Source organism: Schizophyllum commune (genome assembly GCF_000143185.2).
Source record: "Schizophyllum commune H4-8 unplaced genomic scaffold SCHCOscaffold_17, whole genome shotgun sequence".
Taxonomy (NCBI): domain Eukaryota; kingdom Fungi; phylum Basidiomycota; class Agaricomycetes; order Agaricales; family Schizophyllaceae; genus Schizophyllum; species Schizophyllum commune.
Window position 1 is genome coordinate 117,937 of NW_026089554.1, and position 24,724 is coordinate 142,660.

General features: G+C 58.5%; 7 protein-coding genes and 1 non-coding gene across 8 annotated transcripts; 3 read left to right on the forward strand and 5 right to left on the reverse strand.

Annotated features, from left to right (window-relative positions):
• Positions 1 to 81: 81 nt before the first annotated feature.
• Positions 82 to 1,887, reverse strand: SCHCODRAFT_01163940 (uncharacterized protein; the record flags this gene model as incomplete). Its single annotated transcript, XM_003026539.1, has 11 exons — positions 82 to 345; positions 456 to 543; positions 608 to 756; positions 934 to 945; positions 1,080 to 1,151; positions 1,172 to 1,241; positions 1,436 to 1,460; positions 1,514 to 1,554; positions 1,609 to 1,622; positions 1,672 to 1,705; positions 1,763 to 1,887. The coding sequence occupies 11 exons, from the start codon at positions 1,885 to 1,887 to the stop codon at positions 82 to 84; spliced, it is 894 nt and encodes a 297-aa protein (XP_003026585.1).
• A 731-nt stretch (positions 1,888 to 2,618) lies between these two features.
• On the reverse strand, positions 2,619 to 4,660 carry SCHCODRAFT_02594195 (uncharacterized protein). The gene is made up of 15 exons (XM_003026540.3): positions 4,418 to 4,660; positions 4,308 to 4,341; positions 4,151 to 4,259; positions 4,073 to 4,097; positions 3,991 to 4,020; positions 3,922 to 3,928; positions 3,794 to 3,863; positions 3,708 to 3,739; positions 3,631 to 3,655; positions 3,569 to 3,580; positions 3,460 to 3,518; positions 3,298 to 3,404; positions 3,155 to 3,242; positions 2,811 to 3,086; positions 2,619 to 2,757 (listed from the first exon to the last, which is right to left on the reverse strand). The coding sequence occupies exons 1-15, from the start codon at positions 4,549 to 4,551 to the stop codon at positions 2,740 to 2,742; spliced, it is 1,026 nt and encodes a 341-aa protein (XP_003026586.1). The 5' UTR covers positions 4,552 to 4,660; the 3' UTR covers positions 2,619 to 2,739.
• A 458-nt stretch (positions 4,661 to 5,118) lies between these two features.
• SCHCODRAFT_02753740 (actin-like ATPase domain-containing protein) lies at positions 5,119 to 7,634 on the forward strand. The gene is made up of 4 exons (XM_003026432.2): positions 5,119 to 5,567; positions 5,617 to 5,697; positions 5,750 to 5,832; positions 5,888 to 7,634. Exons 1-4 carry the CDS (start codon positions 5,448 to 5,450, stop codon positions 7,521 to 7,523), a joined length of 1,920 nt encoding a protein of 639 aa, XP_003026478.1. The 5' UTR covers positions 5,119 to 5,447; the 3' UTR covers positions 7,524 to 7,634.
• A 326-nt stretch (positions 7,635 to 7,960) lies between these two features.
• Positions 7,961 to 8,058, forward strand: SCHCODRAFT_t273. The gene has a single exon. It is a non-coding gene; the product is annotated as a tRNA-Gly (tRNA).
• A 1,144-nt stretch (positions 8,059 to 9,202) lies between these two features.
• Positions 9,203 to 10,678, forward strand: SCHCODRAFT_02558008 (glycosyltransferase family 1 protein; the record flags this gene model as incomplete). Its single annotated transcript, XM_003026433.1, has 2 exons — positions 9,203 to 9,526; positions 9,578 to 10,678. 2 exons carry the CDS (start codon positions 9,203 to 9,205, stop codon positions 10,676 to 10,678), a joined length of 1,425 nt encoding a protein of 474 aa, XP_003026479.1.
• Positions 10,679 to 11,163: 485 nt separating this feature from the next.
• On the reverse strand, positions 11,164 to 12,307 carry SCHCODRAFT_02521035 (uncharacterized protein; the record flags this gene model as incomplete). Its single annotated transcript, XM_003026541.2, has 3 exons — positions 11,164 to 11,388; positions 11,441 to 12,111; positions 12,163 to 12,307. 3 exons carry the CDS (start codon positions 12,305 to 12,307, stop codon positions 11,164 to 11,166), a joined length of 1,041 nt encoding a protein of 346 aa, XP_003026587.1.
• A 1,124-nt stretch (positions 12,308 to 13,431) lies between these two features.
• On the reverse strand, positions 13,432 to 18,440 carry SCHCODRAFT_02594205 (uncharacterized protein). Its single transcript, XM_050344010.1, has 31 exons — positions 18,320 to 18,440; positions 18,097 to 18,267; positions 17,952 to 18,026; positions 17,824 to 17,892; positions 17,726 to 17,776; positions 17,611 to 17,660; positions 17,453 to 17,551; positions 17,341 to 17,395; positions 17,248 to 17,282; positions 17,028 to 17,195; positions 16,960 to 16,981; positions 16,818 to 16,906; positions 16,686 to 16,770; positions 16,576 to 16,627; positions 16,492 to 16,527; positions 16,279 to 16,442; positions 16,167 to 16,222; positions 15,841 to 16,111; positions 15,494 to 15,734; positions 15,396 to 15,436; positions 15,186 to 15,346; positions 15,037 to 15,133; positions 14,944 to 14,987; positions 14,696 to 14,890; positions 14,588 to 14,647; positions 14,510 to 14,537; positions 14,442 to 14,461; positions 14,156 to 14,332; positions 14,028 to 14,095; positions 13,658 to 13,968; positions 13,432 to 13,612 (listed from the first exon to the last, which is right to left on the reverse strand). Exons 1-31 carry the CDS (start codon positions 18,381 to 18,383, stop codon positions 13,569 to 13,571), a joined length of 3,099 nt encoding a protein of 1,032 aa, XP_050197003.1. The 5' UTR covers positions 18,384 to 18,440; the 3' UTR covers positions 13,432 to 13,568.
• Positions 18,441 to 21,188: 2,748 nt separating this feature from the next.
• SCHCODRAFT_02644938 (uncharacterized protein) lies at positions 21,189 to 23,988 on the reverse strand. Its single transcript, XM_003026543.2, has 4 exons — positions 23,746 to 23,988; positions 23,182 to 23,689; positions 22,352 to 23,132; positions 21,189 to 22,300 (listed from the first exon to the last, which is right to left on the reverse strand). Exons 1-4 carry the CDS (start codon positions 23,951 to 23,953, stop codon positions 21,683 to 21,685), a joined length of 2,115 nt encoding a protein of 704 aa, XP_003026589.1. The 5' UTR covers positions 23,954 to 23,988; the 3' UTR covers positions 21,189 to 21,682.
• Positions 23,989 to 24,724: the final 736 nt, after the last annotated feature.

A 24,724-nucleotide genomic window follows, 5' to 3' on the forward strand; every position in this document is an offset into this window, starting at 1 on the left:
GGAAATTAACACTCACCCTGAAAGAGAAGAGCATGGACAGAGAGATCGACCCCCTCCATGAACATCATGCACATTTAACTGCTAACTCACCTGACTCCGCTTCGTGTGCGCAAACGCTAATACGTCTTCCGTCGCCGACGAATCACCCCGCGACGCCCACTCCGCCCCCCGCGACATCCACTCCGCCCCCAGCGCCGACGTCCGCCGCGCCGAGAGCGTCACGTCCCGCTCGCCCGCGGCGAAGTCGCGCGCGTTGAGATTCGCGAGCAAGGTGTTGCTGTAGACGCCACAGATGCTCTGGTCGAGGATGGCCGCCCACCAGTCGGTCTCCTTGGGGTGTTTGCACTATGATGGAGGGTGAGTGGGGAGGATAGTGAGGCAAGCGGGAGGAGGGAGAATCACTACGAGGGGAGGACGAAGAAAATGGAAGGATGCGGGGGATGATGGACACTCACGAGAACTATGGTCGCAATCACGAACACGGCCGTCCAGGTACCCGTGTTGACGGAGTAGAAGAGCAGGCGGGTGAGCATCTGGCTGGTCCTAAGGAAGTGGACGTGCCGCATAAGCCAATGCCATAAATCAGCGCAATGAGAATGAAGCTCACCTTTTATAAGGTGTTTTCCGGCGTTGGAAATAGAGCAGGAGAGACAACATCGTTGCCATCGTCGTATCCGCGATCAGCACGTCCGCAAGGTAGCCGTAGGACGTTCCCTGGACGGCACCAGTGAGCTCATCGGACGACAGGTGCTGGCACTGCACGCACCTTCAAGATAGTCGTCATCCGCGCAGCCGCGAAGTGGCCGAACCTGGAGGTGACTCAGCACGGTATGACAGGACGCTAGACTCTGCTGGCAGAGCGTACATCGCCAACAAGTACACTGTTCATCTCGTGAGGACCCGCTCGCAAGGATGAGTGTGTTCCGCACGCACCGACCATGATAGCTGTAGATTGAGAGGTGAGGTCAGTATCCTTCATGTAATCAGGCGCAGAAACTACGAGCCTAATTGCAGGAGTGCCAGGACGACCTTCGACGACGGTCAGTACCGCGGACTGTACACCTTTTCGAGATACTCACAAACAGAGCGACGGGAATGGGGTTGCGATACACTGTCGGAATGCCGTATGAGCCTGCCGGCAATCGCGCTACCTACACAAATTGCAACTCACGCTGCCATATACGCCAAAAGCAGAATCCTTGCACCAGAATGGTGACGACGGCTCGTGGCGGAAACTCTCCCTTGTCGACATGAAGTCAGTCAGTGGCTGCGTGGAAGGGCGTACACGCTGCATACATTGACCCTGTTCAGATCATTGGTCACTTCAGTTGGCGTGTGGCGGTGATGCTACCCACCACAGAAAATGTTGAGGATCCAGATGCCCGCTGGTTACATACGCGTGAGCGACTGATTGAGAGCAACTGACTCTACCCACAAATCGTTCACGAGACATCGGTAGACTGGACCTACAGTCAGTACGTCGCGTTAGCACGGCAGAAACCATTCGACGTACCGGCATAGAAGGATACGATGGCATGAACCCCATCCAGGACCCTGGACCAAGTTCAGCACGTAAGTCAGCACTCGCAGCCCCTTGCATTTACATACCAAACCACGCCAACCTACGCATGCGTCAGTCGTTTGGAGGAATCGACTGCGCCTCAAACTCACCAAAGTCTTCAAAGGCGTGCGATCCCGTTTGTACCTGATCGAAGTCGATCAGCCTGCCGTCCCTACCAAGCGAAGGCATGCAAAAACCCACGAAACGTAGTATTGAATGACCTGCATCGTCAGCAGGCCCCAGAACACCCACGAGATCGCTGAGCCGATGAGAATGGGCCCCAGGATCGCCGTCACGTCCGGGATCGGGGACGCGGGCGTAGCCATCGCCAAGAACTCGTCTCGATCGTCACGGTCGGGAATGAGGCGTAAGGGAAGGGGAGAACTGGAAGGAGAACGTCCTGCGCGCCGGCGTCGTCCTTAGCCTATATAGCTCGCTGATTGGTGCGTGCCGCCACCGCGTGGGCCTCTGTGTGTCGGCGTATGAGCGCTGCGCGGGCCTGGGGCGTTGATGCCGAATGATGCGAGAGGTCGCTCCATCGCTGCTGGTGAATATTCTGATCGGTGAAGCTCTGAAGTGGAAAGGCAGCCTGCCCGGACACTCAAATCGCTACCAATCTTTCGGAAGGATGGAGGCTCTATGGTAAGGAAGGCGGCGCAGAGGCTGGCTCAGCGGTGCGGAACACACCGCACTGATCTCCCCTCCTCGCACCGATGATCAACTTGCTATGATCTATTGATAGGCGCCGACATGTTACACCCTGGACGCCTCCACCTTACGCCGCCAGCGCTGGGTGGAAACTAACTTCATTCGTGAAAGAGCGATTCAAGTAGCCCAAGCTATAGTTGTGATGAGGAGCTTTTAGCTCGTGTGGCAGAGCCTGTCGTCGACGGTAGAGTCGATAGATAAGATGGATGATCCAATTCTCCCCGAACCCATGCCGCACGTCGGAGCCGACGAGTCTCACGATCACGTGAGCTGCATTCGTCTTGCGTCCTGACGGCAACTTGTAACTTGCACCTCTTCTGGTGACCTCAACACCACACCCAACTAGATTGGATGCGTAGATTTCTCTGTCAGATTGTCCTGCAGACTCTCTCGTAGTTGTACAATTAGACTAGTGATCAAGCGCGCGAGATTAGAAAAAAAACGAAGTGTCCGAGCTTGAGGAGCTCCCTTTACTCCACGTCCGAAATCTGCTGCGCGTATTTATCTAAAGTCCCCTTGATCAAAATAGTCTAAGACGCACCTGCGACCGCTTCGCCGCCTCAAAAGGCAGTATCGCCTCCGTCGCCGTCGACTCCGTGGACGGTCCGCGCTTCGAGTCCCTCAGCGGACCGCGCTTCGAGTCCCGCAGCGGCCCATGCTTGGTTGATTGCGCCGAGACCGGCGAGTGCGAGACCTCCGGCTCCCCCGCAGCGAAGTCGCGCCCGTTCAGATTGACGAGCAGCGTGTTGCTGTACACGCCGCAAACGCCGACGTCGAAGATCGCTGCCCACCAGGCGGTCTTGGGTTGGAAGCTGACCTGTGCGAGAGTAAGTGAAGGGAGCGCAGGCAGCTGGGCACGGTGGAGACGCTTCGCAGGATACTGACCGTCAAGATCGCGACTAGGGCAAACACGGCCGTCCAGGTCCCGGTATTGATGGAGTAGTAGAAGAGGCGGCGGAGCATCTCGCTCGTCCTGTTGGCGCTCCTTGTCAGTCAGAATCACACAGGCAAGTAAAAGTCCTACGAACCTCTGGTACGGCGTGTCCTTCCGCTGCTTATACAACAGCGCGGACAGCAGCCCGGCCATGGTCAGGTCCGTAATCAAGACGGCGGCGAGGTAGCCGTAGGAGGCGCACTGCGGAGCATAATCGATTTTTTGCTCATCATCATTCCCATGAATGCGATCTCACCTTGAGGAGGGAGCTCTTGCGCGACGCTGGGAAGGTTCCAAACGTCGTCACCATGTATACTTTTCATCTTGTCAGCTGGTTTCGAGGGGGGATGCCGCTCAAGACGTACGAATCATAAACGCTGGTTCGCGCGAAGTCAGATATACGCCACAGCTAGTCCTGGATACGAACCTATCTGCGCGAGAGCCATTATGACCTACGGCGGTCCCCTGTGAGATCAAGTAACAGGAGAGACAAGACGAGCTCACAAAAAGCGCGAGAGGGATGAAGCTGCGGTGTACTGATGCATGTCAGAGCCTCCGTTCCATGTCTCCGGGAGGGAACAATGACTTACACTTCCATATCCGCCAATAACAAAAGCCTTGTACTAGAATGGTGACGATGGCGCGCGGAGGGAATTCGCCCTGGTGCGGTGGGTGATGATGAGTATCTTGATTTCATTCAGGATGGAACGGCGCCTACAAAGACGCTGAAGGGAATGAGCGCCGGTCCACGAATACATACAATAAAAGACACGCAGCGAGGGCTTACCGTGAGAATTCGAGTGCGATCATCCGTCCACTATACGAAGGAAGGCTAAGTGAGGTTCCCCTGAAGACACGGCACGGCGTACAAGTCGTTTATCAGACATTGGTAGACTGCATTCGCGATGAGTTGAATTCGTGAGTGCAAGAAAGCATGGGCCACATACCACCACGATAGAGAATCACAGCGTGTGCACTATCTAGGAACCTGGTGTGGGTGATTATGGCGCTTGTTATTATGGCAAAGCGAGCGCGTTCGTACCAGACGATGGCGACCTACGCATGCGTCAAATGAGGCGCTGCAGATCACAGCGGACAACTCACCAAGGTCTTCGTGATCGTGGTGTCTCGCTTATACCTAGGCGCTGCTCAGAGACTTGTCCCGAATCTTGTACTTACAGACGCGGCAGATCCTCGAGTGAAGCGACACGTACGAAAGATAGTACCGTATCACCTGCATCGTCAGCAGACCCCAGAACGCCCAAGAGATCGTCGAGGCGATCAGAAGCGGTCCCAGGCTGGCGCGCACGTCCGGGATCTGGGATGAAGGATCGTTACTGGAGGCCATTGAGGAATATCGTCGCGGCTCGTGAAGTCTGGCCAGAGCAGGTCGTAAAGCCGCGTCAGAGCAGGCCGGGAGAAAGGGAACAAGGGACGCCCTGACGCCTGCTAAAAGCAAGCGCCGCCTTTGTATACCTGGAATGTATCTATAACAAGACCTGTGTAGGCGCCTTGTACTGCGGGCCGGTGCATGGAGTGTACCTGGGCATCAATGGAAGTCCCTCTCGTGACAATAGAGGTCCACCGCGTGACAATAGAGGTCCACCGCGTGTCAATGGAGATCCCCTTGTCATAGAATGCCGCCCTCGGGAAGGTGGTGATGCGAGTGCGCCGCTGTGCCGCTGCAGTCCATACGAGGGGATCGCCTCCAGGCTCTCTTTCGTTGGGTGAATGGTCGAAGGTTCATAAGGTTGACCGTGGCGTAGAATGAGAACCCCGTGGAGAGCATCAAGCGGCGATTGACGACATACCTCCCGGATCTGCTTGTACTTCCCGATGTTCGGATAGGCGCTCATTCACATGCCTGCAGTGAGTATCTGATAGACGCTGAATGGATACCTAATCCCCATGCAGGACTTCAGGAACTGGTCCTCTGCAAACTCTCGCGCTTTCCAAGGACTGAACAGTGAACAGTGGGTGCATTCAATGGATTCCGGATTCTAATGACCACGAGGTCGTCGGTGACTGTCAGCAACAGGATGCTGTAGATATAGGAGCCTCGGAGTTGATAAAGTGACGGGAACATCATCGAAGGGACGGGGTGCCTTTCGAGGAGCAGGTGGACCATGGATGGCGGACGGAAGGCAACTCTGCACGTGACCTTGCTCAACGCACGCGACTTGCGTCGATCGAGCTCGCCATCATTGTTTTTCTTTCCCCATTGTTCTTTCCTCCACACTCGCGATGGCGGCTTCAAAAACTCCCAACGGCACCGCCGAGGCACCTATCGAGGTGTCCACCCTTCCCCCCGTTGTTGGTATCAACTTCGGCAACTCTTACGCGTCTATCGCGGTCTTCACGAAGGTGAGGCGCGTCCGCATTGCCCAAGTACTTGGCTGATATGTTTAAGTAGGAAGGGCATGCTGAGTGCATCGCGAACGAGGATGGAGAGCGCCAGATTGCCTGCGCCTTGGCTTTCCACGGAGAGGAAATGGTGTGAGCGGTCATCGTCCAGATAGTATCCATACTGATCCATCCATCGCCAGTACATTGGCAACCAGGCGAAGCCCCAGCTCGTGAAGAACGCGAAGAACACGATCGTTGGCTTCAGGAACATCTTGGGGAAGAAGTACGTGACCATAGAGCTGCTTACAATCGTGCACGTTCTTATACGATCGCGCCAGGTTCTCCGAGATCTCGCAGCCGGAATTATCCACCTCTGCCCCCGTCATCCAGCACCCCGATCAGCCTGATGAGCCCGCGTACAAGGTTGAGGTGCTCAAGGCAGCCGCTCCCGCTCCCTCCGCGCCCAAGACCGCGTCGAACACCCCTGCCGCGTCCGCTTTGGCCACCCCCGCGTCCGAACCCGTCCTGGGCGAGCGTATCCTGACCGTCTCCGAGGTCGCCACCATCTTCATCCGCTCGCTCATCCAGTCCGCGGAGGACTTCATGGGCAAGAAGGTCCAGGGCGCCGTGATCACCGTGCCGACGTGGTTCACCGAGGCCCAGCAAAAGGCGCTCGAGAAGGCCGCGACGGACGCGGGCGTCAACGTGCTGCAGCTGCTCGATGAGGCTGCGGCGACCGTCCCGACCACGACGTCGGAGTCGTGGGGCAGCGGCCAGCTCTCGCCGGACCGCACGCAGCTCGTCGTCGACGTCGGCCACTCGTCCCTCTCCCTCAACCTGCTGTCCATCCGCGACGGCCTCGCGCACGTCATCGCCTCCTCCTCGTCCACCACGATCGGCGCCGCGCAGATCGACGCCGCGCTCATCAAGTTCTTCGCCGCCGACTTCACGAAGAAGACGAAGACGGCGCTGGCCGTCGCGCCCGCGCCCTCGACGCAGGACGCGCGCGCGGAGGCCAAGCTCCTCCTCGCCATCGAGCACACGAAGCGCACGCTGAGCGCGTCCCCGGGCGCCGCGACGTGCTCCGTCGAGTCCCTCAAGGACGGCCTCGACTACACCGGCACGGTCAACCGCCTGCGCTTCGACATGCTCGCGAAGCCGACGTACCAGGCCGTCGCGACGGAGGTCACCGCGCTGCTCGCCGCCGCCGCCGTCGACCCCGTCCTCGTCGACGAGATCGTGTACGTGGGCGGTACGGGCTCCCTCCCCGGCCTCGACGAGCACCTCGTGCTCGCCGCGGGCTTCCGGGAGAGCGTCGCGACGCCCTTCTCGCTCGGCACGGTCGTCGGCGGCGGCGAGGGCGACCCGACGACGGTGCTCGCGCGCGGGTGCGCGCTCCAGGCGGAGCTCATCGCCGTCCTGGGCGAGGAGGACGCGGAGCTGCGGCACCTGTTCACGGACGCGGCGAAGCTGCGCGACGTGCAGGACGTGCCCGCGACGAGCGCGGCCCTCGGCGTCGTCTTCCCCGACGCGGCGAAGACGGGCGAGCCGATGGACGGGCTGTGGGTCCCCGTGATCGCGAAGGAGACGCCGCTGCCGGCGCGCCGGGCGGTGACGTTCGAGGTCGAAGTCGAGAGCGAGGAGAGCAGCAAGTTCGCGTTCGAGGTCGCGGAGGCGAGCGTGGAGATCAAGGTCGAGCTGCAAAAGCCGCCGAAGGATGAGTATGACGAGTACGAGGAAGATGAGGAGCCGGAGGACATCGAGGTGAAGCAGGAGGTGTTGAAGAAGGACCGTGTGTTGGGCGTCGTCGAGTTCGAGGCGAAGAAGGCGATCAAAATCCTGGGCTCGGGGCCAAAGGCAGGCAAATGGACGACGACGGTGGACGTGAAGTTTGTGGTTGGTATCGATGGCGCATTGACCGTGACGCTAGCGGAGCACGGTAATGAGGATGTGAAGACCGCGACCTTCAACTAGATGTAGCCTCATGTATTCTTAGCATCTCACCGTGTACATGTACTTGCATATGTACCGGAATCGCACTCTCATATATTGCCACAAGACATCACGCGACCAATCCGACAGAGGGACAGACACATGGCAACCTTCCTGGGCTCTGTGATGACACAGACCTATTTGTGAGGACGAGGGCAAATATGTCGCAGCTCAAGATACGCATTTGCACAGTGTCCTGTATTATATGGCTGAAGCTGCCATCTCATTTGCTTCCGGGATTGGAGAGCCCAAGGATGACCTCCCGTGAAGCTTCCGCGCCACATACGCTGTCAAATAACCTCACAACATGTCCAGAGCGCGATCAATATCTCTGGAACTTCCGTTTTCTCTTCTGCTTATTCCTCGCTCATTTCTGGGTCGATTTGGATGATTCTTGGACTGCCAGAAACGTCTTTCAAGCGTCAGTGGTGTAACGGTAACATTGGAGCTTCCCATCCAGCTGGGCCCCAAATGGGGTTAACTGCTCTAGCCTCGGGTTCGACTCCCGGCTGACGCAAAAACATCATTTTGAGAGCTCATTTTTGCTTCGAGCGGCTCGTTCTTTCATATGCAACTTACTAGCCTAATTTAGGTCTGTAATGTGAGTTTTTACAGCGTTTTAGACGCAGACGAGCGAGATAGAGGCCTTCCAACGGACCATCTACATGAACCGTGACATGTGACTGCGTGACTAAATATTCGGCCTTGGATATGACAACTCACCATAACCTGATGCGATGGAGTGAACGCTCGAGACGGGAAGACTTTCGATACCAGGGCGTCGGATATGACCAGAATCACGATGGACGTCTGACTCAAGTGCGACGGTTTTTGAACGACGCCCCTCCTCATTTAGGCCTGAAGCCTTCCAGCTTCAAGCTTCCATCCTTAGTGGGCCGGGAACACCTCAATATCGGCCACATTCCATGCGACCAGTAAGAAAAATGCCAATCTCAGGATTGGACATCTTGGTGAGCTCCTCCTTCGATTTGCCCGTGCCCTTAGCAGAAAAACTGCCTCTACTGATGATTCATGTCGCTGCTGGCTTCAGGGTATCCTCTTCCTAGAATGAGCGACCGTGCGTAGGTCACTGGAAAACCTCCACCTGCGCCGAGCTCACATGTGCAATGAATCTTGCGCGTCTAGTCGCGTCAGTATACTGTGTGAACGAGCGGGTTTTATCTTTCTTCTCGGCACTCTAGGTCAGCTCAAATGACCGCAGGACTACAGCTTGTAGTCAACGCGCGCTAGCTGTGGCTACAGTTGAACGAGACCTCGGACTCAATAGAAGGTGGTAGGCATCGCTATATGGGAGAGTCCTCCGCCCATGCCCGAATGGCACCAACACCAGCCATCGATGCTTGAGAAAATGCATGTCATCCCTCAACTGGACTCGAAGGCTTGATCAATCAACACATATTACAATCACGATGAGGACTTCGGACCTTCGGACATACTTGTGGCTCGACGTTGACAATGGTCGTGCGCGCGTGTCCCAATCATGACCTTGCCGTAGACACCTGGGACTTCTCCTGCGCATCCGGCCCTTCTCTATCGGCGAGAGAACATTCCTCGTCCATGCTGCAAGCACCCACCTCTCTCGTCCATACTTAACCTGCCCTCTCCTCAGCAATGCGCCGCACAGAGCCTCCTCCTCAGTCATGTCCGCCCAACGCATCCTCTTCCTTACCCACTCCGAGCAGGGCCAAAGCAACATCCACCTCGCGACCGCCCTCGAGACCTACTCGCGCGCGCTCCCGAGCGTGGAAGTGCACCTCGCCTCCTTCGCCGAGCTGCGCCCCCGCTTCGAGAAGATGAGCGCGCTCGTCGCTGGCGGGGATAAGCCACCCACGTTCCACACTATCGAAGGGTTAACGCAGTTCGCCGGCATTGACCGCGTCGGGACCATGCGCCACAAGCCCGCGCTCGAGTTCTGGCCCAAGTTCGCGAATATCATGGTACCCTGGACGAAGGAGGAGTACATCGTAAGCGCAGTCCTCCAGATATTAGAATGCCTCCACTCACCACGTCTGCAGACCATCCTGGACAGTATCCTCGCCACCATCTCACGCGTCGACCCGCACCTAATCCTCACCGACGTCATGTTCGGCCAAGCCATCGATGCCTGCGCCCTCCTCCACCGCCCCTACCACGTCCTCTCCCCCCTCCTCGCCTCCATGGTCTGCCTCCAAAACCAGCCCTTCCTCCGCCTCCTCCTCACCTACCCCCTCCCCGGCACCGGCCTCCCCTACCCTCTCTCCCTAAAGGACAAGCTCGCCAACCTCGTCCACACCGCCTCCATGGCCTACCACAGCCTCCGCAGCACGCAGATCAGGGCCATGGACGAGGCGCGCAGGGCGCGCGGCGTCCCGGGCGCCTTCCAGGGCCTCAACTGCATGCATGTCTCTCCGGAACGCGCGTACATCACGCCCGGGGCGCCCGCCGCGGACCTCCCCTTCGCCGCGCCGCCCACGCTCCACCTCTGCGGGCCCATCTGCAACGACTTCGTCCCCCTGCGCGCCAGCGACGCCGACCTGGCCGCCTGGCTCGACCAGGCGCCGACCCTCCTCATGATCATGGGCACCCACTTCGCCTACGACCCGCCCCTCGCGCGGCGCGTGCTCGCCGGGCTGCTCGGCGGCGTCGACGCCCGCGCCCAGATCCTCTGGAAGGTGCCCAACCTGCCCGCGCTCGGCGGCGTGTTCGACGCGCTGCTCACGACGGCGCGCGACAAGGCGCGCGTGCGCGCCGCGCCCTGGTTCGACGCCGAGCCCGCGGTGATTGTCGCGCACGCGAACGTCGTCGGCTACGTGCACCACGGCGGCGCGAACTCGTACTACGAGTGCGCGCGCGCGGGCAAGCCGCACGTCGTGCTCCCGCAGTGGGCGGACACGTACTACAACGCGGTGGCGGCGGAGTACGCGGGCATTGGCGTGTACGGGAACAAGACGTGCGCGCCGGACATCGATGCGACGGAGCTGAGCGTCGCGGTGAAGCGTATCACGTCGGGCGAGGAAGGTGCTTGCTTCAAGAAGAGGGCTGAAGAGGTCGGCATCAAGTGTCGCGAGGCGGGCGGACGCAAGCGCGCTGCCGACATCGTCCTGAACCTTCTCAAGCCTGAGCCAGAATCCACTTGAGCGGTGACAGCGCACTGCAGAGCATCAGTAACGAACACATACGACCAAACTCGCCTTCATATCTCGTCCTTTGAGCAACGGAAATGAACTTGCTCCTTCCCGCGCTCGTCGATCTTGTAGTCGTGTACACCCCTCGCTCATTATACCGATCCATTGCCCGGGTTTCTATCTGGTATATGCATATGAATAAGCAGGTGAATAGTCAACGTATGGTAGCACAAATGGAAACGAAAGCCTGCTAGTATTCAAGAGTCCATGACGCCTCGACCGACTACACACAACCCGTGCTGCTCGCCGCGGATCGTTGCAAACAGGGTTTACTGTGGGCCCCAAGCTGTGTTGATTATACGACGCCGCACGCAGCGCACAGGTCGCGCGAAGAAGCCGGGCAGCGAGGTGGCCTGTAGACGCATGAGATAGTGGCTCAGCTCAAGAGGCAGAACACCGTACCGCTCATGTAACGCGCTCATCGTGATGAAGCTACTCTAATATCTGTCCGAGCTTGGCGGGTAACCCCTTGCATTGCCATACAGCTGCTTGCCGCTGACACCGCCGACAAGACTAGGCGTTCCACCGCCATAGCCGTACTGTTGTGACGGCGCATGGTAGTTGCTGGATGCGTCCTCGTCTGTGTACGAGCCAGCGAGCAGCGGATCCTTGACTTCCCAAACAGCCGCCTTTGATCCGACCGAGAACTCGAGGTCCTCGCGCTGGAACAAGAGTCAGTCCATGGCGACGCGAAGGTAGCAGACCTCGACGCACCGTAATACTATCCCAGTACTTGTACACCATCATGACGCTAAGAAGCATGCACAGGGTGAAGAAGAACAAGCCGTCGATGTAGTGCTTGATGGCGTCGCAAATGGTAACGCTGAAGGCGAACAGCAGAACCTGCGCGAGCACCCAGAAGCCCGTGCCGAAGATGATGTCGCCGATCGGCCAGCGGTCATCGAGTGTACGGAATACGAGGATAAGCTGGGAGACGATGTAGATCGCCACGCATACCACGGGCCAGACGATGTAGATGATGAACAGCGGCAGCGTCGACGTCGGGCTCATGCCGGCTACGTTCTTGAACGTCGCGATGGCGAGGAAGAAGCCGAGGGCCCAGAGGACGAAGCAGGCACCACGCAGGCCCCACAGCGACAGCGGTGTCCCGTCCTCCGCGAACTGGAAGCCGACGAAGCCGTTGATGAGGATGCAGCAGTATGCGGAGGCTACCAGCCCCGTGTATATTGCTGCAAACCAGGGGTAGACGGCGTTTGCGGTGGGAATGATGCCAGAGTCGAGGAAGATGGCGAGCAGCTCGATGGCCGCATACATCCAGAAGAACATCACGATCTCCTTGCGGCCGACCGCGGTGTACTTTGAGCGGATGTGGTAGATCATAATCGCAGTCATGATTATTGCGACGATATGCACGAAGCATGTTGCTAGAGAGCAGTCAGTATCCCTGGTCGCTACCGGGAGAATGTATGACGCACAAGGCTGGAAAATGAGCGTTCCGCCGACATCGACATTTCTGCTGTAGCAGCTGGGCTCGACGCCCTGGTCGGTTCCAACGAGGGGGCAGATAACGAGCGCCGCCGTCTCACAGATGGCGTTGAACTTGCCAAATTGGACTGGCATGGTGGGTTGAAGGAACGAGGCGTAGAGCTCTGCTCTCTGGGCGCGGTGTAGGAGAGAAGAGTTAGGGCGTGGGAGCGTCGGAAGTCGTCGTCGTCGTCCGCGTCGACGGGGACGGAGCGGGCAAAGACCTCGAAGGCCTGGTGATGATGGCGAGGAGGAAGATGCGTATTGACAGCTGTTTGTCTTCAGGGTCGATCACCTGACCGGCTGGCGACGGACCTCCATCCTGAAGATCCTTCTGATCTTGTCTCCTTCCACAGGTTCCAATTCGAAACCTTGTCTTGTTCTCTGCTTTCGCGAAGACTTCCCTCTCAGATCTCTTGGATCCCCCTGAGTGAACTGCTCATCTCTCGACTGGCTTGGCCATCTACTTCTTGCTACTACAATGGAAGGCATCTAATCTATGTTGAGCAATACCAAACACTTTGGTTAATGCTATGCAACTAGTGTGACCTTGTCTGCCTTCAGGAGGGAGAGGACGACGTCCGCACAGCCTTCCGCCCACCTGCTACGCAATACTTCGGCCTTGTCAATGCTTCTTGTGCTCTTTCGTGTGGCTTGACCGCGCGCGCGCACTCAGAGCAAGAATTTGCACCGCCGCGGTTTAAGTGGGCGATAATGTTCTATGCTCGAGGACCGCGGGCAGCTCAACGTCGAACCAGGTCACCATACATATTCTATGCGGTCATTCGGCGCCAGCCACCTGTCTCTAACATTCGCAACCTCCCTCGGTTGCCACAAAAATTCTCGGTCACTTGTCTACGCTCCGCTCGCCTCCAAGGTCCCCTTCGTGGCGTTATATGAACTCGGAGGCGAAGGCAACCGTCCACGGACCACGACTGGGCGCCGCGCAGCACTTGTGGCGTCAATCATATCCCAGCAGCCGTAAGGAGCTCCGAAAACTGAACTCAGTATTGTCGCTTACACTTCAGATTCCTGCAATGATGTCGTCGTCGAACGACCACTTACTTCGTCCTGAAGATCAACCTACTCCTCTCGAAGAATGCCTTCGCACCTCCTTAGACGCTGCTGCTGCCGCAGTCGAACGGTCTCCCGACTTACTCGGCGACTAGCGCGTCGGAGCTTGCTCGCTGGCTGATCTGCGGCGCTACTGCGTGTCACAAAGTATGGGCATCGGGAGACGACACAATATAGTGCATCCTCATTAGCGCTGCAGCAGCTACAAATTGATAGTCCACATACACAGACGAATACAAGGAGGGCAGCAGCGTCCGATTAACAAAAGAACCTATCCCTCTACTCACGCGCGCAACGCTCCAGAAGACTCGAGTAGGCCGCCGATATCTGCAAAGTAGAAGAATGAAGGTCAGTCAGAGGGAGCGCAAGAACCAAGAAATCGTTCGAGCAGCGTAGCAAGCGGAGAGCGAGTAGTCGAGGCAGAGAAGCGAGTCAGTTCGGGACATCTGTCGAGAGCGCAGAGCAGGAACTTCGCGGTGAACCCAGAGTCAAGAGCCAGACGCCGAGCATTCAAGAACAGTCGGATACGGAGGCGACTCGCGAGAAATGCCAAGAAATGAGAGCGCCAGCAGAACCGTTCATGATGCAGTACCTTCTCGCCACGCTCCTGTCCGCCGGGCACGAACTTGCACAGTTGAGTTGCAGCCTCGAACCATCGCTTCGCTTCGTCCAGTATCGACGCCCTACGAAGCCGCCAGAAGTCGAACACAGTCAGTATCGCGAGTCGGAGACCACCACGCACTCGAAGCACTCGTATCCCGTGTTATACGCCGTGCTCAAGAGCCAGAAGCGCTCGTCCATGGGGTACGCCTGGCGCGCAGGTCAGTCTCGCCCTTCATCGACTCGATCGCTGGAACAGAGTCAACTCACATCCTCGCCCTCGTTATTTTCCTCGATAACGCCGACGGCTTGCTCGACATAACCAATGGCCTTCAGCCGATCCGCTGGCTCCGACCGGGCGAGCATGATGGTGCATATCGCCCGGAGCCAGCGAGAGAATTTGTTAACGGCTAGGGCGCCGTGGTCGAGGCTCGCGCGCAGGATAGCCTAGGCAAGGATCAGCATAAATCCCTAAAGCGGAATCCCATGCAGGTACGGCACGAAGCATACAGATCCGACAGCCGTCAGGGCGACGAAGACGACTTGAACCACTCACCTCGAGCACCCTGTGCAACACTGCCCGAGTGCTCAGCGGTATACGCCGTGATACACCGAACTACATACCGTTGACAGGGCAGTCTTCATCTGCCCACTGTGCCACGAAGTTAGTCCATACACCATGGCTCGCCGATAGCCACGTACCGCAAGATCCGCTAATGCCTCGAAGGTATCTACGGCCATAGGTCCGGCACTCGTCACATCCTGGAACGCTATTAGCATCGTCGCTCGAACCGACAAGTAAGAACCTACCCCGACGAGCTTCCCGAACGAGTCCCACTCCTTCAGGTGGACGTACATCTCGGCTTGGAAGACGTGCAACGCGTGCACGAAGTACTGCACGCGGCTGAGCTCCTCCTCCGCGACCAAGACATCTTTAGCGAGAATGTCTGCTATGCGGTTCTGGCATATGAGAAGTCCATCGGCCACGTCTCGTAGGGCGTTAACCTTAGGAGCATCAGCAACGTTTGGGGCATGTCGACAAACCGTGGAAAGCGCACATCGAGCTTCCCGCTTGAGGAGATGGTCTCCCGAAGCGCGAACACTAGGCGAGTCAGCCTGCCCGAGCGGTCGACCTTGCGAATGATACGTACCGCGTCCGCAAATGGCACAGAACGAAGCATTAGCGAGATACAAGTACTGATCTCTGTCAACCTCAACCGGCGACTCCTTGACGCTGATGTCGAGAAGCTGCAGAAGGCCGTCAATAACCCGGTCGCAAAGTTCATCGGCTAGGCCTTACCTCCGAAGCGACCTCGAATAGCTGCGCGACGCGGTCCGCATCCTCCCACTCCGTGCAGCCCTGAACTGCCGCATTGTATGCGGTCCGCCAGAGCCAGCCGACGTCCTTGTTGATGAGATGTAAGGCCTTGCGCTCGCATGCTGTCTGCACCAAAATTCGGGCTAAGCGACCAATTAGTCACGCGTCTGGGGGAGATGCCGGCGCGCGTACCAGTCCGGAAGTGGCCGATGGCGGTGTCGACGAGCAAGTTCCTATACGCGTCAGCGTCAGCACGAGGCGCGCTCCGTCAGTCGTACGACCACCATTACCTGTCAGCCATAGGCTCCGCCAGCAGGCTGAAGACGAGCCGGATGATGCACCGAATGAGGTTGATGGCTTCGACCGCGGCTTCGCCTTCAGTGTTGCCCACTTTGAGGGTCCGAAGGAGCGCCTCCAACACCGCAAGCAACACGGGCCTCGATTCCGCCTGGTGGGTTAGCTGCGTCGCGAGAAGGAGCATCTTGCGGTCAAAATCCGGGCTCTGCACCATATCCTGAACCGCCTGAATGGCTGGATCGAGGGTGGCCATCAACACGCGGCCGTCGCTGAGTTCATAACCCACGGACCTTCATCATCGAGCCCTACACGGCTCTGGCGTGAGCCCGGTGGAGAGAACGCGCAGATGACATGCAAGTACCTTGTCGAACCGCGCACAGCAGCGCCACGTAATGGGTCGCCGCCTGCTTTGGGGGGCACCTGCGCACGGTCACCGCCGCACGCGCGTATTCGGCGTTCTCGAGGAAGCACAGCGCCGCTTTGCGCAGGCACTTGGGCATGCTCGCGGGGCTATTAGTCTGAAAGAGGGCGTGGCTGCCGACGAGGTACCAGTCGGCTGCCTTCGCCCACTGCTTCGCGCGGTACTGGCGGTCACCGAACTGCCATATCAGCTAGATCGATGGGCTCGTCAGGCCCGCACCCGAAGGCCGCCAGAGTCACGCGTACCGTCAGACACGCGACCGTGGGCGTACTCAGTAGCCCAAAGCCGCTTTCGTGCACGGCTAGTGCTGTTAGTCAGCGCCCAGGGGCAGGTGAGTGGAGGCGGAACGCGGCGCACCCGTGAAAGCCGCAGTAGCAGATCGAATAGCCCGTGCGTGATCGGGGTCCTTCGACGCCGAAAACAGCATGGACAGCAGCAAGCGGTCCACGTACTCTGCCTTGATGTTCTTTGTTTGCAGCGCCCGCTCGATACAATGCTGCGTGGCGTTGATCAAGAGGGCCCTGCAGACATGAGCGCTCTTCTAGCGACGCCGCGGCTGAGGGAACTTACATATGCTGATGGAGTGTTCGAAGATCCTGCAGGATACTGACGAGTTCAACAGCCTCATCATGTTCCCAGGGACGAGGCACTCACTCTGTTACCGAGGTTTCCGTCCACTCCATGTGGTCAATGATGGTCTTGTACGCTTGGGGGCGACAACAGGTTAGCCTACAAGCGGACGCCACCATCTCACGACAACTTACTATCCAGCAAAATAGATTCTCCCGCTTCGCGACGCTTCAGAACCGCTAGCTTAAGCCAGCGCAACTCTTGGTAGCCAATATCGGACTGCGGAGGCGGTAAGCTTCACCGACTACTGGGGTACAAAACTTTACCTGATCGTGACTGGCGTCAACGAGAGGCCATACTTCCTCAAGCGTCGCCTCTGCCCTATCGTAAGATCCGGAAATGTAGTATGTCCTACCTGCGAAGTATCAGAGGGTCCGATGCCAGCGACGCTCGAAAGGCAGGACAAACCGAGCGTCCGAAGGACCGAGATCTGTTGCTCATCAGCCCGCGTTCGGTGTGAGGAACACTACACGCGCCTTCAGATCGGCTATCGCAGCTGTTGAGGGTCCCTCCAATTGGTCGGCGATACTGAACGCCTTCTGCAGCCACACGATTGCGAGCGATGCTTTCCCATCCTCCGCACCGACTTGGTCCTTCAGTACAGTCTTCCCGATGTCGTAGAGTTTGAAGGCAAGGCGTTCGCGCTGAGAACGGCGGGATGTTACCGAGCTTCCGACCGCGAGAAACACGGCTTACGACATAATTGGGAAGCTTGCTCAAACGGTCCTCGTCTGGGAGCGCAGCGCGTGAACCGGCAAGAACTCGCGGGTGAATGAGATATCAATCTACCAGTTATTTTCCGCGACATGTATTCCGCGAGCGTAAGGTTCCCTTCGCGCCACGCCTAGTAATATCGGCTTGATCAGGATGTAGACGGGAAGGCAAGGCGACAGTAACGTACGGTCTCCATCCTGCTGGTAAAGTAAATGGCTGTCGCGGCGGCCTTGCTCTGCTTCTGCTGTCCATCCGGGTCTTCCGCGAACCGTAGAAGCTCCTCAAACTGCGAGGGAACTCGTCAGCACGTCTGTGAGTCACAGAGTCGCATGGGCGAAGGCGCACTTTAGCGGCACTAGTGAGAATGGCATTCGCAGCTGCGGGCTGACCCAACTCTGATGTCAGAAGAGCCGTTCACGTTAGTTGATCACGTAGTAGTACCGAGAGCTGGGCGACGTACCCGACAGCGATGTGCCCGTCTTGCTGGCTATCTGCAGGATGTGGACCAGGCCTGCGGTCACGCCGGGTAAGTATGAACGAAGGCGGGGCGTGGCAGACAAAACTTGCTCTCGATGGAAGGCTTCGCCTCGAGGCCGGCTTCAATGAGGCGGAAAGCGGCTACCCTTACTGTACACAAAGCCAATCAGTGGGAAAACCCGTGTATGGGAAGTATGGTGCACGCATACGGGATGCGATAATGGCGCGGCCGTCGTCTTCCGGAGTCCGCCGCACGGTGCCGGCGATGTTCCAGAGATTGACACCTGTGGACCGGGGCAGCGCATCCTCATTGAGTGCCACGCTTATATCCCGTGCGAACATGACCGCACACACCGTCTTGATCTAACTTGTCCGCAAGGGGAACGCAAGCTCTGTCGTTGGACTTGGAGCGTAGTTCTGAGAACGCTTCTGCAAGGGATGAAAGGCGATCCAAGTCCTTCACAAGAGTCGGTCTTGCGCCGACATTCACATCGTCCAATTGCGGCTTGATCTTGATTAAGAGATCTAACGCGAGAACGTCAGGCGCAGCGAGGCTGGGTGCGAGGGGGTCCCTCACCCTTGATCTTGGTAAAGGCCTCCTGCAAATCATCCCCCTCGAGGGGCCTCTTGCGCGCCGACATGGTCCAGGTCCCGGCGAAACGGGGTGCGAGTCCGCGCTGGCAGGAAACAAGAGCACGTTTGGTCACATCGCGTACGTGATGTGACGGGACGCGTCCCCACGTGCTGATGACACCCAATTTGTGGCGCAATCGGTTCGAGCGCCGCGCCGGACCCCGGTTCGACTTGAATTGTTCGAACGAGGTCCTGCCTTCCACCATGATCCCGCCACGATCTGGCGCCGTGATTGCAGTCCTGATTGAAAGACCCTGTCTTCTGCAACCTTCAGGGCGAAGTGGGACTTTTTGTCGTAAGATCTGATTTCCCATAGTCCCTATCCTGTAACCGTCGTGCATATTCTTCATGTGCTAAACCAGAAGGACCTGCGCCATCCTTAATCTCAACTCCGACAGCCGATCCCAGCGGCTCCGATCTCTTTGCCTCGCATACTCCTGGTCCCCGTCTCCAGCGGGCCAGCATAGGCCCATTGTAATCAGGTAACCATGACAGAAGCGTCCACATTTCGCCGCGAATGGCCCTGCGCGTTCAGTCGCATCGATCCCAGCTCAGTGCCACCACATCACGGCTGGTCAGCGGGTAGCGCGCGTCGCTGGGTATGTGCGACTCCCTTCGCTGACCCACCCATCGTTCCCCGGACGCATCAAGAAAGGAGGCGGCCTCATAGGCTTTCATGAACTTTCATATTCGCTGCTCAAGTCTGACGTCTGCGCCGTCGAGGCGGTGATTTCCTACGCTCCAGAGTCGACCCGCACCACTCCGCGCCAGCGCAAGATGGGGAGCTTTCGCTCCATGTCTTCCGCCACAACCAGTCTTCTGGCTGCTGTACTTCTCCAGTACATGACCGCTATACAGTACACTTGCCTCTCGGAGCCGCAGTCTCTCGGCTAGCCCCGAAGATAGCCTGTTTCTCACGACCTGCGCTCTTTCTTGCGCCCAGGGGCCGCATCGCCGTCTTCAAAACTCCTCACGGACCCGCTGCCACTGCGTGCGGGACAATGTATGACAGCTCTTCCGCACGAATTTGCGAAGGGGAAGCGTATTTGCGAAGGGGAAGCGTATTTGCGAAGGGGGAGCGTAATAGAGGACCCTCGGGGGCCAGCGAGGGCTCAGAATCGCGGTAGGCCGGAGATACGGGCGATGGCGATGGCGGTCATACGGGCGATGGCGATGGCGGTCATCAGTGGCAATGACATCCATCAGCCTCCAGGTCTGACTTTGAGGGGCTTGCGGGTAGTCTCCCTTGGCAGCCGTTCGTGGGCTTGCGGGAGGAGGGGAAGGGGGACTCGGCGCGCGAAGGGCGAGATGAGACGGACAGACGCGAAGTTGTGACTTGTCAATTGGGGGGCGGAGTCAGGTGTGGGCGCTATTGCCGGAAGACCATGCTGGGCTAACCCTGCCCGCCGCCCTGGCCGAGCCCGCTCGGCGCTGGACCACGATGATGACGCGGACGGCCTGAGTGTCAATGATGCAGACAGCCTGCCCTTTTCGGGCTGTTTGCCCAGCGCGGCATGTCCATCATCACTGCGCAGTGGATCAAACAGAACCACACTAACGCTCGCCTTCTCTCCCTCACGCACATGGAAGGGCACCGTAAATTTTGTTTGGCTTCGGCAATCGCATAAGATGCTGTATGGGTTGGTTCTCTCGTGCGGAGGGGTCTCTCATACGCAGGTAGGTAGGTGGTAGTGGATCAGCGGCGCGGGGGTATTGGGGGTCGTTTACAGCTTGTTGGCGGCTGCATCTTGTCGACGGCTGCATCTACTCTGGCTGTGGGGTGGAGCTTCTACGCCACACGCGAGGGCCGGAAGGCCGCTCGTGCGCCAGACTCACCACCCGTTTCCTCTTCAGACTAAATGGGCAAGTGGGAGAACTTGCAAACGACGGCGCTGAACCCTCTCTTCTTCCTCTCCCGAAGTCCCTCTTCGCGCACGCGCCCTCAATTTCCCTCTCGACTCAGAATTAGGCTTCCTCCCTATCCCCATCCGGCTCACAACAAAAGGCACGCACTAGATCCAGCGACAAATGACCGCAGCGACCACAAGCCCATAGCAGCACGATCTGAAATACGCATTCGTCCATCCCGCAATTCCAACCATTCGTCCATCCCGTAATTCCATCCATTGATCCATCCCGCCGCCACCAAGTTCCAGCCCGCCACCCATTCGCGAATCTTCCCGTTGTCTTGTGTCTGCCCGCTGTCTTGTGTCTTCCCGTTGCATATGTCGCGGCAGCCGAAGGGGCGCTCGTCGTATCGCATGCCCAGATCGCATCGCATGTCCGGATTGCATCGCGTGTCACGGTTTTGTAAACTGCATGTCGGACGAACGCAGGAATCGCGCCTTCGTTGTCTTTCCTGATGCTTGCCTGACTCTGTTGTCCGCCCGCCCGTCCGTCATGATCTCCTTTGCCGACATGGTCCTCATCTCCTCAGCCGCCAACACTTTTCCTTCCGCCGCCGCAGGTATCGCATGTCGCGCCGAGCCGAATCAGTCGCTGCACCTGCCCGAATCAGTCGTCTCTCCTGCCCGAATCAGTCGTCTCTCCTGTCCGAATCAACGCAGCCGCCCGCCCGAACCACCATCATCATATCGCATGTCATGCGCAATGCAACGACGGAAGTTTCTGATTGTGCCGATGTCTATTGGACCGCTGGACTCTATACAAAATATTTCCCGCCACGAGGAGCGCCCGCCATTACCGGGCCCCGGCTACGCACCGGCGAGGTAAAACATACCAAAACACGGACATACGAGCCCATGTCGCGCGGAAATCAGGCTGGAGTGCGCGCTGATCTTGACGAACACGCAAACGGGCACCAGTGCACGGCGCGAAAAAATGGAGTACGGCATGCGTAACGGAGTACTCTATGTACGAGACACATAAGCCAGCGAGGCGAGCGATAGAATACGTACACTGTATAATGCAACAACGCATGAGGTATGCGGGCGATGATTGTAATGTTGGCAATGGCGGTTGACGAGACCGGGGTCCTTGGAATAAACAGATGTATGCGTGGAATAAACAGGTGCGGATGCAGGTGGTTCGTACGGTAGGTAATAATGATCATGAGGGCCGGATTGAATGGGACTATTGTGTGTATGCGTCGAATGCAGCGAGGATCGGATTGGTAGTGATGATATGCAGCAGTAGAGGTGAAGGGAGGAACAAGGCTTGGGTAATGCAGCGGAGGAGGGGGATACGAGTATAGAGGGTAAGTCAGGTGTCGCCCAAAGAGAGAAACTTCACGCCCGTAACGTATAAGGAAGACCCTAGAGTACTTGGAACGTCGCGATGATGATTATTAGTAGACCCGGCGTCGCGTCCGGTAGTAGTCGAAGTCATTAGGTGAGGCCGACGGCGGGTAGCGGCCTGCAGCGGGAGTAGGGTAGCGGTCTGCGCCGGGGAGAGGATAGCGAGAAGGACTGGGGTAGAACTGGAGCACGCCGGGTGGCCCCGCATTAGCGAACGGTGCGAACTGCACGGGCATCGGAGACGGCGAATATTGCGGTTGCTGAGACGTCGGCGGCGCATACCGCACCGGCGACGGCGTGTAGAACGGCGCCGCGTCCTCCTGCATAGTCTCCGAGTGTGGTGACGGGTATGCGGGAGCAGGCGGTCGCGTCCATTCCGTCTCGTTGAAGTGCGGGAGAGAGCTGATGGTGGGGAGGGTGGAGGTGTTGGAGGAGTGCATGGGAGGGAGAGCAGAAGTGGAGGGGAAGGACGAGATCGACGGCAGGTGGACGCCGTTCGGACTTGTCTGCGCCGAGTGGACCATCATCGGCAGCGAGGGCAATGACTGCACGTAGTGCTGCGCGAAGGTCGCCGGGGGTGGAGGGTGGTAGCACCGAAGCCGGGCCTTGCGCGTGCGCTCCTCCTCGCTGTCTGTCGGTGACGAGGCAAGGGTGTAGAAGTACATTTGCTGAAATATCGTCAGTACGATGAGTCTCCCGGAATGTATAGCCAAACGTACCTGCGGCACCACCGACTGCTTCGCCCCGTCGTAGGTATATGCGCTCGACAGTGTCGACTGCCGCTGTGGCGTGATACGCTGCGGTGGAGGCAGTCTATTACTCTGCGGCGGCGTCGACGGCCGCGAGTGCACCGACAACCGCGCGAACGACGACGACGGGTCCATCGGCGAGTCGAGCAGCATCTTCGAGAACTGCGACAACTGGTCCATCGGTGAAGCGGCCGCGCCCGCGTTCGCGGTCTGCGGGTACTCCGGGATCTGCAGCGAGATGCTCGCACGCTTTGACGGCACGTCGCTGAACGTCGCGCTCGTCGGCGAGAACGCCGCAGAGGCCACCCGCTTCGACCCGGACGCGGGCTGAAATGGCGGGCTCGGGGCGTACGACATAGGAGGCTGCTCGGCGGGTCGCGGCGGACTTGACGCGTCCTGCTGCCAGCCCGCGATCGCGTAGCCTCTTGAGCGTGCGACCTCGGAGCTCCGCGGCGATGTTGAGCGCGTCCTGTGCCACCGTTCACGCCGTGAGGAGTACTCGCGCGATGCTGATGCCGGTGCTGGGCGGCCGCTCCGCCCCCGAGTCATTGACCGGCCCTTGCGGAACTGGCGGAGGGCGACCTGCTTCGCGGAGACGAGCCCGCGTAGGAGCTGTACCCACGACTCAAAGTCGCGTTGATGGACGTAGAGGTTGTAGTCGACGCCCTCGAGGAATTCCCGCTCCATGCGGTTGATCTGCTCCATGCCGATCCCAGAGACGTCTGACCAGGTCTTGTTCGTGTATGTATTACTGGTGGCACGTCAGTACACGATGTATAGAGGAAGAGGGGGCCACGCACTCATCCAAGAACTTGTTCGCCATCATGAGCCCCGCCACCGCTATCCTAAACTCGCTGCCCGCCTGCGCGGGCGTCCGTGCCTTCGTCCGTAATCGTCGAATGTAGAAGAGGGAGAGCACGATCACAGAGTGCGAGACCTGCGTCGTCTCGAGCAGCTTCTGCATAAACTGGACGAATATAGGGGAGGGGTTGAGTTGGAGTATTTGCGAGGACGTTGGGCGCGTGAAGGGCGCGTCGGTGGGGGATGGGTACGCGTCTTCTGGTCGTGGGGAGGCGTCGGTGGCGAACCAGAGCCAGCAGACCATCTCGCAGGCTTTCTCTGCGATCAGGCGCGCGTTCATGGTGCGATCGTAGTTGAACCAGTCGATGTCGAACAGGTCCTGCTGGTCCGAGGGGGGCAGGGGCGCGTCGCACTCGAGCATGGGCGCGTCATCGAGGGAGGGAGGGTCGGTGGTGATGATTGGTGCGAGATTAGGGGACGTATACTTGTAGTCGTCCGGCGGTGTCACTAATGAGTGGTGCACGCGTTAACCAGAGATCGGGAAGTAGGGATGGGCTACGCACATGGTGGCCTCCGGTCGAAGGACGCGATGGGCGGCAAGTGCACCTGTGCACTCGTCGTCTTGCGCTGCTCGAAGGTGGTGGTGAGCGGTGGCGTGAGGAGTTCGTGCTTGGTCGGGCGCCACATCGAGCAGGACGGGATGAGTTCGGTGGGGAGGGGAGGAAGAGTATTGGGTGTGTGCGGCAACGACGGTGGCGTGTAGATCGCCATCGTGTTGAGGAAGCAGAGACGGCGGAGAGGAGGAGCGGGAGGGTGAGGCCATTCTTATTTAAATTGGAACAGTGATTAAAGCGGTATAGGATTAGGCGGAAGATGTGCATTTGCCGCCTGGAGACAAACAGGGGAAGGCGAACACGCCCCAATCTGGCAACCGCCAATCTGACCCGAACCCCCGAGCCGCGCCAGATGTCCGCTTTTGGACAGCCGAGTTCGCAGATTGATGCAGGCTGATCGCAAATAAGATTTCGTCCCCCTCAACAGATTCCTCAGATCGCCCCTGCCCCCGCTCGGCATCCTCGGCCACCGGGTCCATCCCTGGCGTGAAACAGGAGCGCGTGACGCGGACTGACTTTACTCCTCAGAAAAACCCCCCTTAACCTCGACAAACGCCAGCCTTTACCTCATTTTCCCGATCATCCCCGCTTCGGTCCTCCCTCCGCGCGCACCCACACTCTCGCGCGCGCTGCTCCTCTCGTGCAGAAGCCGCCAGCAGCCAGCATCAGCTCCCCGTCGCCCCATCACCTCGCCATCTTACCGCCGGCCATGCGCCTCCCTCTGTCCTGCGCCCAGAGCGCCGTCATCTGGGAGCGTGTGGCTCCTTGACGTTGATTGGAATCGTCCGATGTTCTGTGTTCAGCCTGTTCGCAATCTTCAGCCGCACCTCCTCCTATATGTTATTCTGCGTCCTTCCTCGTCGAAAATCGCAAACATCATCGAACTACTGCCGACATGAGCCGCGATGTCTCGCGTCAGGCCGGAGTC

Excerpts from the sequence above, each read along its gene's own strand:
- SCHCODRAFT_02594195 (XM_003026540.3), bottom strand. The coding sequence starts at position 4,551 with ATGGCCTCCAGTAACGATCCTTCATCCCAGATCCCGGACGTGCGCGCC. Across the intron at positions 3,656-3,707 it reads TCATCCCTCTCGCGCTTTTT|GTCATAATGGCTCTCGCGCA; the intron begins GTGAGCTCGTCT and ends GGACCGCCGTAG. Across the intron at positions 3,243-3,297 it reads AAGGACACGCCGTACCAGAG|GACGAGCGAGATGCTCCGCC; the intron begins GTTCGTAGGACT and ends GAGCGCCAACAG.
- SCHCODRAFT_02753740 (XM_003026432.2), top strand. The coding sequence starts at position 5,448 with ATGGCGGCTTCAAAAACTCCCAACGGCACCGCCGAGGCACCTATCGAG. Across the intron at positions 5,568-5,616 it reads CTATCGCGGTCTTCACGAAG|GAAGGGCATGCTGAGTGCAT; the intron begins GTGAGGCGCGTC and ends ATGTTTAAGTAG. Across the intron at positions 5,698-5,749 it reads CTTTCCACGGAGAGGAAATG|TACATTGGCAACCAGGCGAA; the intron begins GTGTGAGCGGTC and ends ATCCATCGCCAG.
- SCHCODRAFT_02594205 (XM_050344010.1), bottom strand. The coding sequence starts at position 18,383 with ATGTCGGCGCGCAAGAGGCCCCTCGAGGGGGATGATTTGCAGGAGGCC. Across the intron at positions 18,027-18,096 it reads GGACAAGTTAGATCAAGACG|GTGTCAATCTCTGGAACATC; the intron begins GTGTGTGCGGTC and ends CCCGGTCCACAG. Across the intron at positions 16,528-16,575 it reads ACGGAAACCTCGGTAACAGA|TATCCTGCAGGATCTTCGAA; the intron begins GTGAGTGCCTCG and ends TGAACTCGTCAG.
- SCHCODRAFT_02644938 (XM_003026543.2), bottom strand. The coding sequence starts at position 23,953 with ATGGCGATCTACACGCCACCGTCGTTGCCGCACACACCCAATACTCTT. Across the intron at positions 23,133-23,181 it reads GCGAACAAGTTCTTGGATGA|TAATACATACACGAACAAGA; the intron begins GTGCGTGGCCCC and ends ACGTGCCACCAG. Across the intron at positions 22,301-22,351 it reads AGCAGTCGGTGGTGCCGCAG|CAAATGTACTTCTACACCCT; the intron begins GTACGTTTGGCT and ends ACGATATTTCAG.